Genomic DNA, 3,473 nt, shown 5'->3' with positions numbered 1-3,473 from the left:
AATTCCTGTCACAGATTCTTGAGAAGCTGGAATGGAACTAGCAATCATCTGATCCTCCTCATCTTGTGTCTTAACATCAACATCAGCACATACTAGCTGGCTTTGTTTATATGATTCAACAAAACACTTTGACACATCTTCCTGTGAATTCTTCAGTGAATTTGCACCTTGACTGTTTGTCAAACAGTGTCCTGAATCACTCTTGGTGTGTAAATGTTCAGAAGTAGAGACTGTTTTTCTGTCACCAAGAGCATCCAGGGTTTCAAGGAAAATATCCCATTCATTGATCACACATTTCAGGTAGCGGGTAAGATACAGAAGGGCACAGGTCTCAGGAGAGGTCAAAAGGTCAACCAGTACACTGTGGTCAAAACCAGTCATTTGAAGCAGCAGGTAAAACTGTTTGTGTGGGTTTATCGTTGTGGTCAGCTTCTCAAGATATGGTCCTAGTGCATCTGACCTAAACACAAAATTGTCTCATCTATATAAGGTACATTAACAAGAGTAATATGATCATGACTTCAAAACACAAGAGGCCCTAGGGTATTAATTGCTCACCTGGTTTGGTTTTAGTTTAACTTGCTTTATAAGACTGTATATATGTTCATATAGCATACTCAGTGAATTGTTGATATAGGAACTCTGTCACGTTCATCAGACAAACGACAGACCAGTAAATGTATGTACATTGAGCTGTTAAATATGTACAAGATTACCAATCGACAAGGCAATTTGGCTACCCTATAAGCATTTGAACTGTTGATCACATCAACAAATCCATTTTGTTAAGTACTTTGTCATTGATGAGGGACAGTATGGGCCCCTCATATTGATTCACAACTGGTCCAAACTTAATGTTTATATGCTTTACTAGTCATTTACCTGGTGAAGATTATGGAGTACATATGGCACAATACATCATAATGTCACACACAAACTTTTCACTGGTTGTGCTGTATGAAGCTTTAAATAAATTTACCAACCCAAACAAAATGTTTCAAAATACTGTATGATACTTTCATTCTGTATTAAGTTTATGATTCTGTTCAAGGAAAAAATATTAAGAATTCAATTTTACACAGTAACATGAATAACATCTATCTTAACTCTATTAGACGAGTAGCCTCTTTGTGAGGGTCATATTTGCCAAAAAAACAAGATATCCAAGAAGGATCTTGGCACCCACCATGGAAGCATCTTTATCAATTCTACAAAAGATGATCTGTAACCTTCTTGCTCTTCATTTTCCTTACAAGTAATATAACCCAGTCCCATGTATGAAATCCTAAACAGGAATCTGGTACATTAACTTAAACCTTCCAATGTCAAATGTTATTGTATAAGAATTGCACAACTGAAAAATGCTAAAACTCTGTAATTATAACATACTGGTAATTAGAAGTGCTGTCAATAAAGGATGAACTCTCATTAGGACCAGGGTATTTTTTAACAAGGGGACCTAAGGGAACATACTTTTGAAACAGTGATAACAAAATTGAACTGTCAAAAATCAAGATGGCCACCTGTCAGCCAACTTGGTTTTCCTATCAATCCCAAAAAAACATTTTGCATAACAAAGGACCCATGGGAACCCTAATGTGAAATTTGGGAAAGATCCATCCAGTTCTTTCTGAGGAATAGCACTAACAATCTTAAACTCACAACATTCAAGATGACTGCCTGTTGGCCATCTCAGTCTTCCAAACAGTCTCAATATTTAACATGCATACATGTAACTAGGGACCATGGGAAACTTTCACATGAAATTTGAGAAAGATCCCTCAAGTACTTAGTGAGAAATAGTACTAAAAATCTTTGATTATCAAAATTCAAGATGGCTGCCTGTCGGACATCTTTGTTTTCTATTCAGTCTCAATATTCAATACTTGTAAAAGAGACTGTGGGAAAACTTCATTTGAAATATTGAGAAAGATCAGCCAGTACTTTCTGAGAAATACTACAAATAGCACTAATTAACTTTATCCCTCAATATTCAAGATGGCCGCCTGTCAACCCTCTCTTTTTACTGATCAGTTTCACAATTCAAAATCCATAAAAAAGGCCATGGGAAATCTTCATGTGGAAATTGATAAATATCCATCTCATACCTTCATAGAAATAGTGCCAACAAACTTTAACTCTCAAAATTCAAGATGGCCAGCAGTCGCCCATCCTGGCTTTCTGATCAGTCCCAAAATTTGAAGCAATATAAGCAAACAAGACCTAATTTTAGAAAATGAGTTAAGGCTTGATGTGGCTTTGATTCATTCAGGCCTCACCTTTTCTTTGTGATACAGTAGATGTCCAAGACTTCCAATAAAGCCTCCATCAATGTGTCATCCTGGTCACCAAACACAGTGGTCATCCAGTCAAACGGCTGACCACTGTGCTCACTCCCTTGTACAGTTATGGTGGCATGGTCATTCAGTTGGGAAAGACATCTGGATAGATCTAACAAGGCTAGATTCACTTCTGAAGAGAAATGTGGTAAATTGTACTTTAGAAAATTAAAATATTGAAATATGATCTTGTACAGGAAAATAAGAAAACAAAAATAGTATTGAAAGCGTGCTTATGTTTTCTCTTTTATATGAATTTTATAAAATATGTACATATGTATAGAAATGTTCATGTTAGCTAAACCCTTCCCTCCCCAGCTTCAGCCCCTCCATTTGTACAATTTTGAATCCAGGCATCCTGAGAATGTTTCCAACCAAATATGGATGATCTACTTCTCTTATTTCAAGCGAAGAAGTCTCTTAAAACAATATGGCTAAGTTATCCCTTTTATGAACCGTCCCTCAGCCGAAAAGGGGTCAACCCCTTCATTTGAACAATTCTGAGTCCCAACCCTCTGAAAATGCTTCCAACCAGACATTGTTTCTCTCTTAGTTTCTTAAATCAATATGGCCAAATTAACCCTTTTTGGCCCTGCCCCTCAGCTCCTCTATTTGTGCAATTTCGAAGGTGAAACCCCAGNCCCGCCCCTCAGTCCCCTGGGGGCTGGGGACCATATAATTCACAACTTTGGTTGACCTTTGGCCATGGAAGTTTTCTGCAACATTTCATTGAAATTGGTTTGGGGGTTTTGGAGAAGTCGAAAATGTAAATTGTTTACGGACGGACGACGAACGACGACAGACAAACGGCGATCGCAATAGGTCACCTGAGACTTTGTCTCAGGTGACCTAAAAATGTAAATATATGGATTGAATGGCATTTTTCAAATTTTCATGCCGGTATAAATGCCAATTGGTTACATCCATGTTAAATATGCAATAACGATGTAACCAATTTGCGTATATACCGGCATGAAAATTAAAAAAACGGCATTCAATCCCTATGAATTATACTCGTGCTATGAGCATTCATGTAGATAGGTACAGTTGTGGGACCGCACAATGCACCAAAAATAGCGTGCGAACACCGTGCATACATCGTTCACACACCGTCTGCACATCGTCCACACATGG

At 37.7% G+C, this 3,473-nt stretch overlaps 1 protein-coding gene across 1 annotated transcript; it reads right to left on the bottom strand.

Annotated features, from left to right (window-relative positions):
- Positions 1-12: 12 nt before the first annotated feature.
- LOC110456841 (protein Lines homolog 1-like) lies at positions 13-2,932 on the bottom strand (the record flags this gene model as incomplete). The annotated part of the gene is made up of 2 exons (XM_021507840.1): positions 2,280-2,932; positions 13-460 (listed from the first exon to the last, which is right to left on the bottom strand). Coding segments are annotated over exons 1-2 (534 nt in total), but the record flags the coding sequence as incomplete, so codon positions are not given.
- Between the last annotated feature and the right edge of the window lie 541 nt (positions 2,933-3,473).

Source organism: Mizuhopecten yessoensis, unplaced genomic scaffold (genome assembly GCF_002113885.1).
Source record: "Mizuhopecten yessoensis strain PY_sf001 unplaced genomic scaffold, ASM211388v2 scaffold8905, whole genome shotgun sequence".
Classification (NCBI taxonomy): Eukaryota; Metazoa; Mollusca; class Bivalvia; order Pectinida; family Pectinidae; genus Mizuhopecten; species Mizuhopecten yessoensis.
Note: the sequence above shows the minus strand (reverse complement) of the source record. Positions and strands in the feature narration are given on the sequence as shown.